At 39.3% G+C, this 20,212-nt stretch overlaps 1 protein-coding gene across 1 annotated transcript; it reads right to left on the bottom strand.

Annotated features, from left to right (window-relative positions):
- Positions 1 to 19,005, bottom strand: NSUN7 (NOP2/Sun RNA methyltransferase family member 7). The gene is made up of 11 exons (XM_044417650.1): positions 18,198 to 19,005; positions 14,081 to 14,139; positions 12,869 to 12,999; positions 12,363 to 12,515; positions 10,812 to 10,995; positions 9,280 to 9,490; positions 8,925 to 9,068; positions 7,268 to 7,369; positions 5,269 to 5,386; positions 3,854 to 3,977; positions 1 to 2,756 (listed from the first exon to the last, which is right to left on the bottom strand). The coding sequence occupies exons 1-11, from the start codon at positions 18,508 to 18,510 to the stop codon at positions 2,109 to 2,111; spliced, it is 2,187 nt and encodes a 728-aa protein (XP_044273585.1). The 5' UTR covers positions 18,511 to 19,005; the 3' UTR covers positions 1 to 2,108.
- Positions 19,006 to 20,212: the final 1,207 nt, after the last annotated feature.

The raw sequence follows: 20,212 nt of genomic DNA, 5'->3' as shown, positions 1-20,212 counted from the left end.
CCACAAGATTAAAATATAGACATATTTTAAAGAAGGGAATCATTTTAATAAAAGAATGACTTTTCAAATGTTTAAACAAAAATTAGAAGTTGTAGCTGATCTAGTGCTACCATATAACTGAGGAGGATTATAGTTGGCATTTGTGGCAGTACAGTGGTGAAGGATATATGCTGGGAATCCCCCTTTTCACATATATCAGGAATCATGGATGCCCTAGACCACTGGAAATCCATCCTCTGTTGTCTCTTCATGATAATGCTGACCTAACTTGCAGAAGTTGCGTAAGGATCACAAAGGATTTATAAGGTTCAGAAAACCTGATGACACTTAAACTAACATGGGGTGTGAGCAACGCATAGATGTCACACTGAAATTCTGGCTTTGTATAGAAGGACGGGCTGTGAGAGTCTTCAGTTCCCTACTTAAAAATACCAATGTATTCTTATCTAATCTCAATCCACATCAATTATTGAAAACTACCTTATGGCAGCTACCTTATTCAAAGTATAAACAAAGTCCATCTATCTGCTAATTGAAAGATCTTTAATGCCACCAGAAAGTGGCCAGAGTTAGGCTTATGTCTTTGCTATCTTAGTAGAAACATAGTTTTTAAAATAATTCCTACTATATATTTTGTTTAGAAACATCCACTGCATCTTACAGGTTGAAGAACAGGGCTAGGGTTTTTTTTCTGCTTTAATCATTTTGAAACTTTTCAACAACTATTTAAGGAAACACTGTAATTTTTTTAGATTGACTTTAAGTGCCAGGTTGAAATTTTCATTAAGTGCAACTACTTTTTGTGTGCATCCCACAGATTAGTCTAAAAGTCCCAAAGGAAAAAATACACTACTAAAGAAACACATCAGAACCCAAAATGTTCATCTTCCTTTTTCTCGGAGAAATTCAAGAAACTCTTGATTCTCTTATCAGCCCAGCCGATACCCCAAAATCATTCCATGTTTGTCATTTGCATTCTTCTCAAATTACCACCAATTAAATCTAGTTATATATTACAAGAATATCCTAACAAATCAGAAAGACTGTTTTGTATGATACAAGATGTCTCTGTTCCCACCATGAAGAAGTAATGTTTGAAAATATATCAAAAGATATGCAAGTGGTTCCTTTAAGAAAGAAGGTTAGGACTGCTTTCTTTATTACAAGGACAAGGTAGACAGCAATTCAAAACCCCATTATAATTAGATATAGAAAATCTTGAATAGATTAAAGCAGGAAAGGGGGAATAAAATACTACATTTAAGAAATGTATTTATCAGGAATTGTTTAATAGGCCTTATTTCGTTTAACTCTGCTGCATAATAACCTGAAAATGTATATGGACTTGCTAGTAAAGTTCAGTGTCTAGCAGTACCAGAATGAAACCATCCAAATTACACTGCCACACAAAGCCAGAAAAATGTTATTGTTTAAACTTCTGAACCCCCTTTGTTGAGCTCGAGATGCTTGAAGCCCAAACTGTTACACGCTTTCAAAAATGTCCTTTTGGGAGGGAAGATTTGAGTTGATTAATAAACAAGCCAAAGTCTTGAAAGATGTTGTTGCAGACTGGAAACAATTTTAGAAAAAAAAAAGAAAAGGTAATGTATGCAACAAGAATGTAAAACATATCAAGTGAGTAAGTACCAAAAACCTTCTATTTTTAGAAGCCCTGTTCTTGTTTATACCTGTAATGGTTAGCTTTAAAATTCAGCATATACAAGTACACTGAGACACCATCTATCTCTGCTGTTCTCTACGCTGATAAGCTATTGCCCACATAAACTTTTTTAGTTTACCCTTATGATTTACATAATTTGAGTGTGCACATTAAATTTAGGCAGTTTGACATTCAAAATGTTCTGAAGCTGCATTGTAACAATTACATAATACAAGCCTTTGCAGAACAGCCCTTCTGCTACCTTCGTAATAGCCATGGAAAGGAATTCATGCTTTAACTACCTCCTAAAAACAGTTTGTTTCCTCTGCAGATGAATATTTGGTGCCCAAGTGATACATGGTTTTGTTTTGTTTTTTTTTACCATTAGGGGAATACAAACTTCAGTCTCTAAGACTTTTGATAAATAAGCAGTTACAATAGGGTGTCTTCAGAGCCAAGGGCGAGAATGCTTGGCTGTAGAAGATGGCAAGGATTCTTTAGACTTAATCAGTTTTTTGGATGGAGAAGGGCTAAGCACACCGTATGTTCCACTTTTTGTTCCAACCCAATGGTAATAATAGTGGTTAGACGAAATCTGGGATCTGTTTCCTTGTGGGTTGAAGTATGGCATCATTACTGGAGGCAGGACAATTTCAACAGGTTTCAGGATCATCAGTTTATCATCACACTTTGGTTTCCTAACATTTTGTTGTCTTTCCAGCACTTTTTGCATGGATGATGTGAGAGTGTTCTTTGACATCACAGGCAGAGATGGGTTTGAGAGGGGCTTTGCTGTTTTCTTCAAGGGAATGGAACTGTTTGGCTGGTTTACAATCTGAGAGGCACTGGTAGTTATATTAGATACTGAACTGTCTGAATCAATAGTTGCAGGTTTCATTTCTCGTTCTAGAAACTCCTGAATTCTGGACTGTATCACGGCCTCTTTAACAGCATTCTTTGGCTGAGTTACTTTGTGTTTCTTCTTCTTTTTCTCTTCTCTCTTTGGTGGCTTTGCTAAATCAATACCTTCCAGCAACCCTTTGGCTGCAGCACGAGCTAAAACATCTTTCACTGACACTGATTCAGATGGATCCCTCTAAAAAGTTAAAAGAGCATGTATTAGCATGGTCAAAATCAAGAAATACATGGTCAGTCATCAGTATCATGTATTGTGCAGAAGAACACAGAAAAACGAATTCTGTACAAATTGTAACACTTTGTCTTACAGTAATGGAAACTTGTGCTCCTCCAGATGTTTTGGCTTACAGCTCCCTATTAGCTCTATACAGCTTAGCCAATGGTGAGGGATTGAGGGAATTAATAGCCTGCAACATCTGGAAGGCCACAAGTTGCTCTTTCACCTTTGATGTATCACTACTCTCTGAACTCTCCAGAGTTCACCAATTAGGCCTACTCCTAATGGTTGCCTAGGGACTCCAACTCTTTGCTTTAGTGGTTCTAACCTTATTGTATTCTAGTTTTACTACAGTAGTGGAGTAGTTTCTTTTTATACCATGTTATTACCAAAAGGTGGACAATTCCCAGGTAACAAACAACAAATATTTTTCTCATAACAAGAAAGCTTTGCACCAAAGTCCATGGCTAATTTCTGCTCTGACGTTTGGTGGCCCTGAACACATCATCGCTACTCCTGTTGAGTTTAATAGTATCTTATGTCCTAGGGCAAAACAACACTGCAATATTAAGTCTGGCTTGTTTAACCCCTAAACAGTCCCGAGTGCCTGGGTGAGTGCAGGTTGATTGTTCAAAGTGGAACTGAATTGTGCACAAAAAGCAGCGTGTTCACTGTCATTCATGCTCAATAACGCACGGGTTGGCATTCTGTTCAAATCAGTCATTGTCTGCCATTCAAAAAATCTCTGCCGCTGTAACAGGGAACCAAAACAAACAAACAAAACAGGGAAGCCAATGGGAAATTACCTCTGCGGGGAACCCTTCACATTTCTTGCTCCTGTTAGGAGATAATTTTCATACACTAGAGCCAAAAGCTCTCCACAGATGACTTTTACTTCAGCCAAAAGCCTAACACAGCTGGTCTAGGAAGCCTCATGATAGCAATTTAAGCTAATGTGTATCAAGTGGGGTGAATATTTATATGATTCAATGGTAAAGACATTTAAAAGATTAAAATTCTTATTTATATTGAAGTTTGTTTTTTAAACTAGGACTTACTTCTCGAGTTAGGACAGCTATAAAACAGCTGTTAGAAATATCTGATGGTTCCAGTTTGAAAAATTTATCTGCAGAACTGCTTATTTCTGATTTGCAACACAAAGGAAGAACAGGTGGACAAAGCCTATAAGAGATATAAACCCAAAACAATAATTACTGTCTCCTTAAGTAAAAACATTTTAGCCAAATCTTGGCCTTCCTGTAGCCCTCTAAAGAGTAGGTAAGTATAATGCTATAAAAGATAAGGGGTCCAGTCCTTCCCCAAGCCCTGCATTTCAAGCATTGGTTTTTCATGAGCTGTATTAAATAAGCATGCTAAGAGATAGATACAACACAAGTCTGATGATATACCATCACAAACTTGCAAATTCACTTTTCGTAGTCTAATTCAGTCTACTTCTTTATCATTTGTTCTTTTCATTCTCTGGCAGAATGCCAGTACTTTACTAATATATAACGGAATTACAATGGTTTCTACTTGTCATAAGGGTAGGAAAAACACTTCTGAAATTGCTCTGCACAACTACATAAGATCTTACTCTTCACCTTGGTAGGAGAGTGCTATTATTCCAACTTGGGTGGTATAACCCAGACAGTTAAAACCATGCAGCACAGGAAAGTGGAGCTGTGCATGATGGACATTGAAATCAGAAAGGGGCATGGGGTTGGCCCTGCTCTCTCTCAATGCTGAATTGTAATTGTGTGGTTTCCCAGAACAGGGCTAAAGTAAGACAAAGAAGCTCAGCATTTTGCACCATCTTCTGACAGGTCACAAATGAGTAAAGAACGAAAGACTTGTTTGGTGACTATTCAAAATTCTACAGGTTTCTGGAGTAATTTTGGAGTCTCCTGCAGAACAACGAAAATGGTATTCCTAGTATAACAAGTCCTATTGGCCATTTTGGGGACTGAATCTGTGTAAAATTATTTCTTATACTTTTCTACCAGAAAAAGACTTAACACAGCACCATGGCTGCCATTCAGGCACTGCTCCCCGTAGCTGCCCACTGGTAAACACACACTTGCTGCTGGTGCAGTTTGGTCCTCAGGCTGCAGGGGCAGATATGGCTTAAAGACCTGCAGCAACAACCTTATACATCCTCCCTTGTGAATAGGTCAGTAGCATTTGTGACCAAATAGCCTGAATCAACGGGGCCTTGTGAGATGGGCTCTCATGCAAGCAGAACACCTGCTTTTTCTAGCAACAGTTTTTGCACTTCTACTTTAGGTCTAAAGTGCTTACAAACCAAAGCCATTCAGATGGCCATCCAGACAGAAGATATATACATCACAATCAGAAAGTTAATATTTTGACTGATTTTATACTTAAGCTTTTACCATTTGCTGCACTTTGGAATCGGATGTTTGCAAATAAAAGGAAACGTTATTAAAGCTAATGAAAGCCTGCTGTTTACTTGTAGGGCTGAGCTTTTGTTCCTTCTGCTCCAGATGCTAGCGCTTTGCTCACCACAGCTTCATTTTCTTCTGGGTAAACTGAACAGGTGCAGTAGACAACAGCTTGCACTTTAGTAACTACAAGAATTTAAGATAACAATCCAGCTGTTATAGTAATGCCTAGTTCAAACACTAAAGATTAAGCATGAGCTATTAACTGCTTCTGCAAATATTAAAATCTAATCCAATTTGCATAGTTATGAGCCTATTACAAGAACAACCAGGAATTCGCATTTTGCCAGAAACGTTCCCAGTGAAATCTCAAACTGTCTCATGATCTCAAAAACTGACATCTTTCCCCTATATCATCTAAAATATTGGGCAATATCCAACACTCCACTGCATCTCCACTAGGTCCTTGCCTAGCCCCTTTTCTGTTAGCTTCCCACTGACAGATTTATTTAAAAAAAAAATTAGACAGGCCTTAGCCTATGATTTGATATCATGCTTTAGGTCTCATTTTCAGCATGTGCTATTCTTTTCCTGCTTTTTCTGCTCTTGTTTTCAATATCGTTATATTTCAAAATGACAATATTACTGTACTTTTAATATAACTGCATTGTTTAATATGAGTGCTATTACTATTCTGTAATACAAAATCTCTGAAGAAAGGAGATATATAAATTGAAATGATAAATACAGAAAATTATCTCCCATGGTGGTGAGACATAAAAAGCGGCCTCTGAGCTAATCGTAAACTACAGGCAGGTTTAATGCTAGTACTTTGAATCGTACCTAGCAGCAAACTGGGAGCCTATGTAGTTGATTCGTGTGATGGTCAACAAAGCACCCACAAAAGAGCAACTTGGCTGTCACATTTTGCAGTAGCTGCAGTTACTGAACAGTCTTAAGGAGAGGACTGACAGAATTTGTTGTGATCTGAACAGGAGGGAAATTTATCACAGCATCACCAGTCTGCCTTCTCTAAAATGTTCCTGACAAATGGGGCGAAGAGAGAAATCTTGATGAAAAGTAGTTATTCCCACAGGAGGCAGGAGGGGATTTATGGTGCCATGGGATATCCCTTCCAGTGTAATCAGAAGACAGGGCCAAGTGCTGATCAGCTGCTTTATAACTCCTCTAGTCTCCTAGAATAGACTGGAAAAAAACCAGGAACTTTAATTCCTGCTGTCTCCAAAAGACAAAGCTAGTACAGGAACAAACTGAGGGACTTTTCTGCTGATGCTCCGCTTCTGGGCTGCTATGCAGTGTTAGCTGCCTGCCCACTCTTCTGCCATCTTTTCCAGATGCACAGGACAGGAGAGCCTCAAGGGAAACCAATGCCTTCTCAACTCTGTGAAAAGTTATTCAGAAACTACTAGGTGACTGCTCATTTGCATGACAATAGCTTCAGCTGCTTATCTGGAAGTTGCAAGAAATGGCATGGCACAGTGATCAGAGCACTGGATAAGGGACTCGGGAAAGGGCAATTCTAGTCTCCGTTTGGCCGTGGCTGACTTTCAGCCAGTTTCTGACTCTCACCTTAAACCCATCTCACAGAATTTTTGTGTGGACAGAATGGAGAAGGAGATTACGTAAGTCACCTAAGGTTCCTTGCAGGAAAAAGGAAAGGATATATATTTAATAATGAAATGTCAGTATCCACAAAATTACATGAAAGTTACAATAAACATATTTGCCCTTTTCATTCTTCAGCTGATAGCTCTTTTAAGCACCATTCTTACAGTGTAAGACAAACAGTACTTTACACATCTATGCAAGAGCACTTAAACATGTACTATCTTCCATCAGCATATACAAGATTCTTACTACGTGCTCAAACATTTTATAACATTTCATTTTTTAATCTAAGGGAGAACTTTGCTCCTCCTAAGTGGATGTATTTTTTAATGAATGTAATTTTACTGGAAGCAGAAGCAGGGGAATATGTTAATTGTTTAGGACTGCACAAAGCAACATTTACTCCAATTCTTTCTTGATCATTAAGGAAAAACTTACACTGCATTGCATGTGTTAGTTCTTTCAGCTGCTGTTGAGCAAGTGTATGCAGTTTATCTTCTGCTACAGACCCTTGGGAGAGATCCCTAAGTAATTCTGCATCTAAAGAAAACATGATCAGTAGAAAGACAAGCAACTATGCAATGCGCTAGCATCTATTTATTTTTGTGCCTGCTAGAATTCATGAGACACACATGCCACAACTCAGAACAGATCCACCACAGAGGAGCCCACATGGTCAACACTTAGGTGACTATTGATACACATCACATTTCTTAATTATTTCAATATATCAGGACAGATGGGAGTTCCCAGTTAATATATACCAGGGATGGCCAAACCGAGCCTCAGGAGCTGCATGTGGGTCAGCAGCTCGCCACCTGCCGCCGCCACTCACAGGTGCCCGCTTGCCATCCACCGCAGATGCCCATGGGTGCCTGCTTGTGGCTCTCAAAAATCTGACATTTAGCGTACATGCATTTCCATTCAGCAAGTCTGGCCACCCCACTATAGTCACTATTGCTATATTTATCTTCTATTTATATAGCATCATCAACACAGCAGAGAGCCCCAAGTAATTTACAATATAAGGTACATGTAACAAAACATAAACGAGGAAAGACAGACAGAAAAGAGGTGGGCTTATGCAGCCAAATACACACAGTGAAAACTTTTGTAACAATGAAGTATACCACAAAATTCTTAGCCTCGTTATGCTCACTTAAAATGTTAGTATCTACTTTAAAGTAAGACACAGTCCACGTCACATAAAACACAGGAAAGGAGTATCCCCTGCTCCCATTTTGTGGACATTAACAGTGGCTTGGAAGAGTTCTTGGCTGATTATACCTTCAGAACTCTTTCCATAGAAACAGGGAAAGAACCAGTTCACATGATCAAATAAGCCATCAAAGCTTATTGTAGCTACAGCGGGCTGCAATGTGGGCAACCAGCTATTTTGAATATTAAAGACATGGTTTCTGTCATCGGAACCTGAGCAGCAGAAGGCATGTGAGGGTTAAACAAACCTCACATAACCAGTGGCTTCTTTCAGGGTTATGCAGGACCTGTTTCACTCTCATGAAACACACTTTGCCTGGGTTTGGATGACACAGCAAGGCACAGGCATGGCTTGAATATTCGAAAACTGCCTAGCAGAAACCATGGCTCAGAAAGTGGGCCACCATAATCATGTAAACCAGGTAACTGGTTGATAATATCCAACAAAGCAGGCAGGAGTTCTACCACACCCCGGTTGCTGCTCTTTGAGGGCAAGGAGAAAGAGATTTTTCACTTTGTATACAGTTATGTTGTCATAACACTTCTGAGTCAGATGGGAAGTCCTTGAGGGCTAGATTGAGCCTTGTCTTGCCAGTTGTTCTTTCCTGGTTTGTGTTTGCAGCTCACTGGCCAATTTAAAATTGGATGAACCAATAGATACCAAGTAATGCATCAATGCAAGGTGTCACAAAACATAAAAATGTTCTGCTTGACCTACAGGTAGAGAACATGGAAATGGTTTAGGATACAACTAGTGACCAAAAATGATACTTTCTGCATATTGCAAAGAACCATCAACAGCAAGAACACCAAGCTAGATGAGACAACAATTTTAACCCAAGAGAACTGTTTTGTAAAACAATCAATTGTACGTTACCTTCATGCTCTTTTAAAATAAATTCTATTGGATTGCTAACACCCATTCCTGAACACCGAGGCAGTAGCAAAATTACTTTCACTTTTTGGAGCTTGTGATCCGTTGGTTCAATATTTGTAAAATCCTCATGTAGTAGCTCAATGTCTGTGAGGAAGGTGGAACAATGGAGTCCACAAGTTACATAACATAGAACTAATAATTCAAATGAGTCCTGATAAACTCAGCACTTAATTAAAGTCATTAACCATACCAAGAAAGAAACCATGAACAGATAATTACAGAAGCTTCTGAATGTATGTATTACCAACTGGTATTAATATATGCTACCTCGCAACGAAAGCTATCCCATGCTTACTTTTGCACTCCATTTGTGTGAACAGTTCCTTCAGTTCAGCTTCTTTTGCTACTGACTTTACTCCACATACGAACACTTTGGATGTCTCCTGATTCGTCAGCACTGACATATGGGCCAGAGTGAGCCACGAGCCCATGTGTGCTACTAAAATGTCATCATCCATATTCAGCAAGGCCTTCACTGAATGGACAGCAAGGCTCCGTGACTTATCCTAAGAGTTAAAAACCAACATTGAGTTAACAGAAATTCCTCAGCCCCAGATGGGTTCATTTCAACAGGGCCAGCATCTCAGATGATGGGCATCACATTTATGTCAGCATATGTTTCATGATGAAATGGCTTTTACCCCTGAAATGTGCAGCCTTTAGCACATTCTTGCATACCGAGCCCAATCCACATGATCTTCAGGGAGAGGGACCATGGTCACAGTCACAGAGTTGCCTTACTTTCCACATAAGTGGAAGTTCATCCGTTCCCATCTACTCTGTTCCTTCACTGATCAATAACCTCTCAACAACCAAAAACCTGAAGCCCCAAACTGGAGAAGCAAAAAGAAAGATGCCTGAAATGCAAGGAAGTTTATCTTTCAGCTAAAGAACAGATCAACCGAGTACAGCGAGGAAAGAATAGCAGGTCAAATGAAGGTTAAAAGGGAGTCCTCGTCTTCCATCCTCACATGTACAGTACAGCAGCTACCTAAGAAGATCACTGGCCCACAACATCTTTAGGGTGACTAATGCTGTCCAGAAGATGCAGAAAACAGAAATTCATGATTAAATAAAATCCCACTCTCCTTGAGAGCACTCCAAACTCTCAGGATGTTAAACAAGGTGCCATTCCCAAGTGGGTCAACTAAGGTGCACCTATATTCTGTAAAACCTTTCACCCAAAAGCAGCATCCACAGAAGAACAAACACTGATCTTCAAATGCTTCACCTAAGTGTGGAAGGATGCCCATGTGGCCACTTGATCCATTTCTTCAGTGGGCACAGTATCCCTGACCACCGCCAGGGTGGCTGCCTGCCTGTGGGAAAGCACCATTGTTCCTGCCAGAAAGTTCCTAAGGGACTCGCAGACCAACATAATGCACTCTGCTAACAGATGAATCACAGTCTTACCTATGCCCTAGACAGAGCAAGGCTGAGGGGATGCAAGAGGAAGCAACGCCTCCACATATTCTGGATGAGAGGAGCAGGCCAACTGGCCAACTGGCTTCCTACCAAGGAAGGGAAAAGGGCAGGCCTTTTCTGGCATTTATGGCAGGCATGCTGGGAGTCCTGTGTAAAACAGGCTCAGTATGGCAGGAGATTGCAGTAGTCAGAGAAAAACTAGACACCCACTCCACCTGCCCTTCGTGTGGAAAACAACAATCTCACCTCACTTATCTATGCTTTTGAGCCTAGTATATTAGATAAGTCTAATTCTGCTCTTAATAGCTGGTCTATTTCACCTAGGCATTAAAACAAAACAGAATTATGCAGCATTGAAACTAATAAGATTTTGTAATCTATTCCCAGTATAGATTAACATACCTGCAATAAAAGCTTGTAATTAGTAAAAAGTTCCAAAGTAAGTAGCTTTTCTTTAACAAAAGAAGGGAAGATGAGTACATCTTCACAGTGTGCATCCAGGCAATATGAATCACCACCGAAATTTGAAACTGATTCCACCTCAGTGAATCCCTCTTTCTGTAAAGAACTATGAACTTCTTCAAGGCTAGAGCATAAAACACAATTATTAATGTACTATGCTGATTTTTAAATATTAAAATACTTACACTCTAAAATGCAAAATACTTACACTTTAACGTAGCCACTGGAAACAGAAAATGCTAAATGGAGGCAAGGAGGAGGAGGGGAAGAGTGTATGTTTACTTCACCTACTTCTAATCAGTTATAAGGATGACAGGAATGATCCAAATGCTTCCCAGCAAAACTTTTGATGAGAGAACTTTTGATGAGAGAATTAAGGAAATAAGGAGCTGGCTGCATGGAAGCTGTCTGGGACACAGTTCCAGAGAAATGGACAGGGAGCAGGAGACTTCTGAATAGCTGCAGGAAGATGAGTGACTGACATGGGAAGGGGTGTGTCAGGATATAAATATAAGGAGATAAGGATTCATGAGGCCATGGAAGGCTTTGGAGGCAAGGATGATAAGGCTGTAGGATCTGAACGCAGACAAAGAAGCCAGTGAAGGGATTTAAAGAACATAGAATGATGAGAATAATGTTGAGAGCAGAAAACTGAACAGAGGCAAGAGAGAAGAGTGGAGCGTGGATAAGAGTTTTTGCTGAAGCAACAAGATCTGAAAACAAATTGAACTTGGAGGAAGAAAGGAGATGAGTCAAGTGAGCAAATGAGTCTAATTATGTCTACTCCACATAATGGGGGATGGGGGCACTGTTAATGCAAAAGTAAAGTGTATGAAGAAAGAACTGCTTGGGAAGAAAGGAAGTTTGGTCCAGCATACATTGAGCTAGAAACTACGATGATGCCTCCAAGCAGTTGGAGATGCAGAACTTATCAGAGGGTGAAAGATTTGAGGCAAAGAGGTGGAGCTCAGTGTCACTGGAGTCCAGGTAGTACTGAAAGCCATGGGAGGTAGGAAGGCTACTCAAGACACAGTGGAGAAGGACAGAGCTTGAAAGACAGCAGGAAAGAGAACAGTACAGGACCAAGTACCGAGTCCTGAGGGACTACGACAAAAACAGGGAAGAACAGGGTCCTTCTATAAAAATCTTAAAAGAGTGACTGGACAGATTGGAAGATAATTATAATATCCCAATCTCTAAAAATACAACAGTTGTCATATCCAAAATGCACCATCAGCTGTGTCGTAAGGATTGCACATGGCAGTGCACCCACCACAAACTAATACCTTTCAGCAAAAGAAGTGGTAAGTCTAGACTACTCATTCATATTTTCTATACACATGAATCACTAAGCTTAGGGTACTAGGACAATGGTATGAACATTCCCAAAAGACATGCAATCCACTGATACATTAGTCTTACACAATATGCAGCGCTGAAAGAAGGAAGTGTTAAATGTACACAGAACACTAGTCATCTTTCAGCCCTTACCTTGCTTTAAGTGTATTCACCCATGCATACAAAGGCAGCGAAGAAGCTCTTTGTTCTTGTTTCCGTATCGTTTCTGGCAAAATGTGTTCTATAGACAGAGCGTCATGTTTGATTCGACATCTTGCTAGGGCAGCAGCCAGTTTTGTCTTAAAACTATGGATTAAAAATGAAAAGAATCTTCTAGCAAGTTATTTCAGTATTATTTAACTACTGGTGAGTGATGAGAAGAACAGGTGTTAACAGTAATTTGGATTCTTAAAAGATGAAGCGGGTGAATGGAGAGATGATTACATCAAACTATGTTATGGCACCTGCTGTATTGTTGGTGGAACCTGCTATAATAGCAAAGGGATGCTTGTAATCTATGTCTCTTAGATATGTGGAAAGGCATCTGTAGATCCTTTAATTGCCCCAATCCTTCCTGCTCATCACTAAAATCTTACTGTGCTTATACCTGTGCAACACCAAGCAAGGGATTTGTCAATGCATTTCAGTTATCCATATACCTGCACAGATAATGCTCAACTTCTTGGACCTCTGCTATTGGTTCTTCATTATCAATATTAAAGCGAGCTTCAAATTTCCGATCTTGGAGATCATAGAGCATCACAACAACTAGACTGGTCAGTTCATCTGGCTGCAAAAAGAGAAACATCATACAGAAAATAAAGCAGGAAAAAACCACCGAAAAGAAAATTATACCTGCAGCATTTCTTCCCTCAATCCTTCAGATAGAGAAAAGCAGGCCTGCCTAATCAGAATGTGTGAAGGGCACTGTTTAGGTTTGATATACACAGAGTAGTTTTTTGAATCCTTTTCATTGTAACATTTTATCAAGTCCTAAAATAAATTTTTGAATATTTTAGACTTGCTAGTTTTCTTAAGGGTATAAGAACAGCTAAGCTTCATCAGACTAAGGTTCCATCTAGTCCTCTCTTTCCCAGCTGCCCACAAGGGGTCATCTAGTCCAACCAGAGTTACCAAAGTTTCCACAAGCAGAACATGAATCCAGCAGCACCCTCTTGTCCAAATTCCCAGTAGGCAATACATTTTATTCTAGAAAGGAAGATCAAAACCTAGGCCTAAAAACCAGGCTTCTCATCAGTAGTGGTGATCTCTTAAAATAGGTGCAAGAAATGGTCTAAAAAAAGCAGCCATTCATATAAACACATACTTTTCTCATGTTAGTGAACCAAGTATTATCTAAGAACAGGTGGCCTCTGCAGAAAGCAGTGGTATATGAGCAAACCCCCCAGAGTACACATTCCAAAATGTCAAATAGCAGACTCCTAAAAACAATCTAGAATATACAGCTTAACAAGCAAAATCAAATGCATGGTTGTGTTCACAGACTTGCAGAAGGCCATTCAAACTATGAGTGAAAACTTCTTGCCTGCTCTAGGTTGTACTTGCTACACATGCTTAAGTAGGGCTGCTCAGAAGTAAATCAATTCACTGAATTTGGTCCTGCTTCCTGGTATGTTTTCTTAGAACTTCAGCTTCACTACTGTTGGCATAGCCAGCATTCATGCCTATGTGCCCCTGAAAAACTATGTGTAGTCTATGTCAAAGTGAGAAATCTCAGGCCTGGGGTCCAAACCTAGTCCTCCTTGGTCCCAATTTCAGAAGAAACACACATATGCATCTCAGAAAACACATATACAAGCTGACAAAAGACAACAGACCACAGAGGGCCACTGAGCAAAATATTTACTTACTATTGACTGCATTGGGTAAATGCCACTGTCTATCAGTATATTTTCAAGAACATCTTGATCTGCAGGAAAGACAGAAACATAAGACATCTTCAAATCATTCCATAATTTGCTACTTTTCCACAAATCAGTAATATATAGAATATCTAAGAAACATTCTGGTTTGTGAATTAAAACGTATTATCCTACTGAATATAAATTGTGATTTTCATTCTGCACCAGCTGTTCAACACCATTTCTGTGTTAGGTCTGTAGACCTAGAAAACCTAGCTTGAAGTAACAAAACGAACTTGAAGTAAAATGCGCAATGGTCACATGCCCCTAAGAATTAATTAGGATATATAAAGTGGTTTAAACATAAATATACCTAAGCCGAGTTAATATATTCTAACAGCTAACTATATTTAAAGTACACAAGTAAGAGCAATTATGTGTGGCTATTTCCAGGCTTATGGTAGTTTCTTACTCCATAAGACCCTTCTTTCTGTATTTACAGATCTTGCTAGCATATGGTTTAGCATGGCCAAGGAGGAGAAGGATTTTTGACACTTTTGAAGCTTTTCAGTTAGCGATAGCTTCCTTTGGTAAACTGTATTGAGAACTGTGGTTAACATTAACTCTGGTTATTTAAATAAACTGGCTTCAGAACCATCATTTAAAACTGCCTTGCTTTGAACTAGCAATAGTCAACATTAACCACCGAATTGCCCACACACAATAAGCTGCAGTTAATCAAACGCTCCTGAAGGCCTTCTCCCAGCTGCACAAGGAAGGGCAGGGGACAGCAACCTTGTGACTGACCACGGCTCATTTTCACTCACGTACAATGAGTTCCTTAATGTTCATTCTGATATCCTGCACATTAGAAAAAAGGAACAAGCAACAGCACAGGGAAGGATTGAAGGTTATCAGCTCTTTTGCTGACTTTATTGAGCTAGCTGAGAAATGCAGCAAGTTCTATCTTGACTAGTAAATCTGCCTGTTATGTAGCAACTCCAAAAGCCATGGCACTGCTGACGCTGAACACTTTCAGAATTAAAACCAGCTGACTGTGAAAATTCACACTGCTATCTTGATTATTCTATTTTAATCAATGTTGCTCCAAAAAGCAAACTGTTCCTACATTTTGGTCTGTTTGTGCCATGACAACAGTTTTTGTGTTAGTCTACAAGGTACAAAAGCACAAGTCAGCAAGCTGACACTCCACAGTTTGTTTCAGGGATGGCAGAGAGAGAATTCACAACCCTTGAAGCTTGCCAGTGGGGACCCCAATATAGGAGTTGCCCTTCCACATGTGATCTTTACCTGTCATGGCTGCTAGAGTCAACATGCAGCAGAGATTTGGTACACGGAGGGAGTGAAGTCAGGGCCACAGAATTGGCAGGAGCTGTAGCTGTCTGAAATCTTTCTTCTGTACAACTAATTAAAACACACACACACTTTTAACTTCTGTATGTAGGATTAGAAGTGGTGATGTCTCCCACTTTTTTGGACCATTCTCATTCAATTTGGCGAAAAAATAATAAATAATTTGCTTTAGAAGAAGAAGAAATGCACAAGAGAAATTATTGTGTCACGGCTCTAGTCTTTTCTTATGAGCTGGTTGGGAAATTTGCAGACCTATCCTGCCTTATATTGCACAATCACCTTTCTGGCGGCTAGAAACTTCCTCAGCTTCCTGCACATCAGTTAATTTTATGTGGTGGCTGGTTTCCTTTCTCACCCTAAATGTCATAGAATGTTGCTAGGTATAACACATCATGGAGAATGTAAAATGTGGGCCAACTTCCCAACACAGTTACGACTGTTGCCAGGGAGAGGCAGCACCCTCTCCCTGTAGCCCTCCCAAACAACTTGGAAAAGAAGAAATAAGTTGTGCTACTCTCACTTCTAATGGGGAAACCTTCCTGTGAGAATCTGTTGGGGAATTTTTCCTATCCATGGAGAAATTTGGTGAAAATTTCCCTTCCAATTTCTCTGTCCCCAGACAGGTGGGAGAATTTGAGAGGCCATTTGATCACAGCTCTGATAAAACCTCTAGAACTGCAACACACTTAAATAAATTTTCCCAGTTGACATGTGCAGGAAGGGTTAGATTGGAAGACATCCTTCAGTGCTGCAACCTTAGAATAATGCACAGAGAAAAAAGAGGTGAATACCAACTTTTATTCCTGCAATGAAAGACAACCTGGTACTGTATGTGGATATAAAATGCACTAAAGATTCAGTTTGTGAGACAGGAAAGAAATAGCTCTGATTATGTATAGTTTCTCAAGCCAAGACTCTAACAGAAGTGCGCATAAATATTAGAATGTTTGTTTCTATCAATACTACAGACCTATCATCTTGTTCCCAAAGAAACATTTGTCCATGGAAGAGGACACTAAAGAAAAAGAGAAGAGCATCATTTGCCGGACTATTTTTTATGTTCGATAATGAACAAAAGAGATATCTGGCCTTCTTCTAACCTCTTGTCCATATGACACTTTGGAAAAACAGCCTTGCCTCTCAAAAGACCTTTCTTGATCATTCTTTGTACCAAGAATAAGAAATCACAACAATTGCATGGACTTAATTTTTAGATTCATGGACTAAGGGCATGCATTATTTCTCCTCCATTTAAACAGCACTTTAAATTCAATTTTACCAGTGAATGTGACTTATCATTGCAGGACAGAAGCCATTTCTCCTCCTTGCATGAACAAGACAAGCTGATGTTACCATATTTTCAGTGGTTTCCATAGACCATGACAGCTGCTTTTCACCTTTGTAGAACTGATTCAGACATACTTATCTCAGTCCAGCAAGCTGCCAAGGTAACCTCCTTTGTCCCCACTTCTTTTCCTAATGAATTCCCACCGAGCCAGAGCAGCCTGTGTACATTTCACCAATAGCTGACCTTCTGAGATATAAAAGAAGTTGACTTTGGAAGACATAATTTTTGGCAATTGCCTTCATATGCCTGTTGAAAAGAGAAGTGCCATTTCTGCTTGATATACTGTAAGCCTTTGTGTTCCCTCTTCAACAAGGAAAAGCAGCCATGCAACAGAGAGCTTTCCAATCAATATCTCTATGAGGGCAAGCTCTTAATATATAAATTATGTGATGCATGCACCAGATTATTTATTATGGGTACTTCATTCAGTTCACCAATTATTTTTAACCCTAGCCTATACATGGTCCTGATAGGCATCCACTTGCTACCGTACGTATTTCAAGTGGAGCTTGCATTATATCTGCTAATTTGGGAGACAGTCAAGGATTAGTGAGCTACTCACATTGGACATGGAATTCTTCAGAAACTAGGGTTGTGTTGTTTGACATGAAAACCAGGAAACAGAACTGTAATTGCTTTAAAATACAGTGTTAGAAGGGGTCTTTCAAGATCTCCAACAAAGCTGAAGTGATTCTACTAGGTAAAGACCAATGTTTTCTTGGCAGAAAGCAAGAAGGACACAAACTTGCAGAGAGAGTCATTACATGGAATAAAGGAGATGACTATAAGAAAGTGGACAGAGATAGAAACAGATGTACATATGGTAAGGAGCAAGAGCACAGATTATGCCAGGATTATAAATTACCACTATTTCCCAGTTCACCATGACAGAAGAAGCAAATACACTCAGCTAAGTACCTAAATAGCATACCACCTGAGCCAGTCATCCCCAGTCTATGCAGCTCCAGTTGCTTTGGCCTTGAAGGCTAGCAGCCCACTAAGAAAAAAAGGGGATGAGGCAGTCAACTTGAAACAGGCTGTCCTTCATACCTTGCCTCCTATTCTCCCTTTGCCTCTTTTCCCAAATGACAGGGAGAAAAAACTACCCTGAAAAATATCTTGTCATAGTGATGGCAAACTAGTTATAGTAAAACTTTGGCATATATTCTTACATAAAACAAATTCAAATTCTTAAAATACACAATGTCTATAACAGATATCCAATATCACTGCAGATCTTGACAGCGATCATATTATCTTTATGTCAATTGGACAAACGGCACATTACAGGACCATGAGCAACACATGACAGTTTTACATTTCTTTCTGCCTAAGAAATTGCATAGAATTGTGATCTTGTTTTATTTTATCCAGGGTAGGATAGAAAACAGACCTTCTACTTACATTTTAGGGCACTGAAGGCCAGTTCATATGAGAGACGCTGGAAGTGTTCATCTTTGAAATCTGGAAGAGTTGGCAATGGCCCATTTCCATACTTTACCAATATTTTATCTTGAGGCTTTTCATTATGAATGCCTTGAAAGATGTTGGCAGCATTTAGGTAAACAGAGTCCTGATAGCCATTCTTTTCAGTCAGACTTGCTGAACTTTTTTCAGAAGATAGTGTTTCATTTGAAAAAGACATTTTGTGGATACTTGAATCATCACTTGCAATGTTATCATTTGAAGACATCAGATTAGTTCTTAGAAATGGCATTGTTTCTGTACTGAAGTATCAGTATATAACAGGATAGCAAGTCAAAATCCTAAAATCCCTGTAGAAATATGGGTCAGATTATGTACAAATTGGAAGGCAGTTGCAAAACATTTTGTCAAGATTCATAAGAACGCAGGAAAAAGAGGAGCAAATTAGTCAAAACAACTATCTAATTCAGCATTCTGTTCACACAGTGGCAAACGAGCTGCAATGAAGAAACTCACAAATCAGGACATGGGTGGAACAACACCCACGTTCCCAAACAACTGGTGTGCATAAGGATACTGCCTCTGATACTGGGAAATGACATACAGTGTTCAGGACTATCAGGCACAAATAGCGTTCTCCTCCAGTAATTTATACAATTCCCTTTTAAAACCATCTGAACTAATGTCCATCACTACATGTGTAGCAAACTCCATAGTTTAACTATGAACTACATGAAGAAGAACTTCCTTTTATCTGTCCCAAAGATCCCACCAATCATAGACGATCCCAGATTCTAGTATTCAGGAAAGGGAGAAAATATCTCCCTATTTTACACCAAACATATTTTATACATCTATGTCATGTTTCGCCTTACTCATCTCTTTTCCCAGGGTAGCAGTCCCACATATTTTCACCTTTTCACATAGTTGCTCCAGGCCCCTCCTACACTTCTTACAACTCTACAATATCCTCTTTTTAGGTGCAGTGACCATAACTGTACACAGTATTCCAAGTGTGGTTGCACCATAAGATGTGTATAAGCACAGCATGTTATTGGCAGTTTTATTTTCAATTTCTTTTTTATTTATACCTAACACAGAATTTGTATTTTTCATAGCAGCTGCACATTGGATCAACACTGGTGTTCCTTTTGCATATATTACCATATATTACCATAACAATTTATCTAGAGTGTTAATACAGTAGTAACAACCAGCTGAATGAACTGTACCTTAGCATCATTTTACAGTATTTCTATTTTATATCAGATATTCAACTACATCCATAACTTAGATTATTTGAATTTTTAAATTATGTACTGTATATTACATATTGGGTGCAAATTAGCAAAAGACAGTTAATGAACCATACATATCACTGATTTATAACCCATCTCAAGGTCTGTATGCTTCACTCCAAAAAAGACACAAAAAGCAACACCATTGGTGGGTTTTCTGAATTGGTCAGTTACTACAGCTGGACTTCATAATGACTATTATCATTTGCTTTCCATTCTAAAAGAAATGTTAATCCCCCCCCCCTTTTCACTGGAGGAGATTCTTCCTCACTACCCTGTTATTTGGGGGAAAGCATGTCCCTGCCAGGTGTGGCATCGCGCACATTCAAGATCAGTTACTATCTTCATTATGTTCAAGGTAGCAAAACTATACCCACTTCCTTTTAAATCATCAGCTGAACAGAAAGAAGATGTATTTCCACAATAGGTCTGTTTCCAGTTTGACAACCTGTAGTCAGAAATGAAAAGATTAAAGGCATTACAACTGTGGTATGTTATTTTCTAGGAAAGTTACTTTTTCTCCCCTACACTGTACTCCAGTACCTCGGTTCTCAAACAGAGAGGTAGGCTACCTCTAGGGGATAGAAAACACCAGGAGGGAGGTGGGAGAGATGAGACTCCTGAGGAAAGCCACAGATATAGTTTGGGCAGGGAGACCTTATCAGTCAAGGATGGACAGAGTGGGATTTGAGTTGC

The sequence above is a fragment of the Varanus komodoensis genome, unplaced genomic scaffold (assembly GCF_004798865.1).
Source record: "Varanus komodoensis strain SLA01 unplaced genomic scaffold, ASM479886v1 scaffold9, whole genome shotgun sequence".
NCBI lineage: Eukaryota > Metazoa > Chordata > Lepidosauria > Squamata > Varanidae > Varanus > Varanus komodoensis.
Note: the sequence above shows the minus strand (reverse complement) of the source record. Positions and strands in the feature narration are given on the sequence as shown.

What these genes read in the sequence shown, in the direction of transcription:
- NSUN7 (XM_044417650.1), bottom strand. Translation starts at nt 18,510, where the DNA reads ATGCCATTTCTAAGAACTAATCTGATGTCTTCAAATGATAACATTGCA. An exon ending in GTTGAGCATTATCTGTGCAG is followed by an intron (nt 12,516 to 12,868) that starts GTATATGGATAA and finishes TTTAATCCATAG; the next exon opens with TTTTAAGACAAAACTGGCTG. An exon ending in GTGAATACACTTAAAGCAAG is followed by an intron (nt 10,996 to 12,362) that starts GTAAGGGCTGAA and finishes TTTATGCTCTAG; the next exon opens with CCTTGAAGAAGTTCATAGTT.